This window comes from Primulina huaijiensis, unplaced genomic scaffold (assembly GCF_012295235.1).
Source record: "Primulina huaijiensis isolate GDHJ02 unplaced genomic scaffold, ASM1229523v2 scaffold201289, whole genome shotgun sequence".
NCBI lineage: Eukaryota > Viridiplantae > Streptophyta > Magnoliopsida > Lamiales > Gesneriaceae > Primulina > Primulina huaijiensis.
The window spans coordinates 1-555 of NW_027352385.1; the positions used below are offsets into that span (position 1 = coordinate 1).

The 555-nt window shown below is 47.4% G+C and overlaps 1 protein-coding gene across 1 annotated transcript; it reads left to right on the plus strand.

Moving 5' to 3' along the window:
- Nucleotides 1-6: 6 nt before the first annotated feature.
- Nucleotides 7-550, plus strand: LOC140966184 (protein SUPPRESSOR OF MAX2 1A-like; the record flags this gene model as incomplete). The annotated part of the gene is made up of 1 exon (XM_073426536.1): nucleotides 7-550. A coding segment is annotated over exon 1 (540 nt), but the record flags the coding sequence as incomplete, so codon positions are not given.
- Between the last annotated feature and the right edge of the window lie 5 nt (nucleotides 551-555).

Below are 555 nucleotides of genomic sequence, written 5' to 3' on the forward strand. Positions count from 1 at the left end.
AAAGGGCCTAATGGAGAGAGCATGGTGGCAAGCAGAAGCAGCCTCGTCTATTGCTTCAGCAATTACACGTTGCAGATTAGGCAATGGAAAGCGTCGGGGTGGTGGATCGAGGGGTGATATTTGGTTATTATTCACAGGACCGGACCGAGTTGGTAAGAACAAGATGGCTTCTGTTTTGGCTGACCAGATATGTGGTGCCAATCCAATATCAATATGTCTGGGCACGAGAAGGAACGATGGAGATTTGGATATGAAATTCCGCGGGAGAACAGCGATTGATCGCATTACAGAGGCCATTAGAAGGGATCCTGTTTCGGTGATTTTGCTCGAGGATATCGATGAAGCAGATATGTTGGTTCGTGGGAGCATAAAACGTGCGATCGAGAGAGGCAGGCTCATTGATTCTCATGGTCGTGAAGTCAGTCTTGGAAATGCCATATTTGTTCTTACGGGAGATTGGTCGACACCTGATCCCGAATTGTTGAGAAATGGACATTTTGTAGATGAAACGAAGCTTGCCTCCACAGCAAGTGGAAACTGGCAGTTGGGACTGGT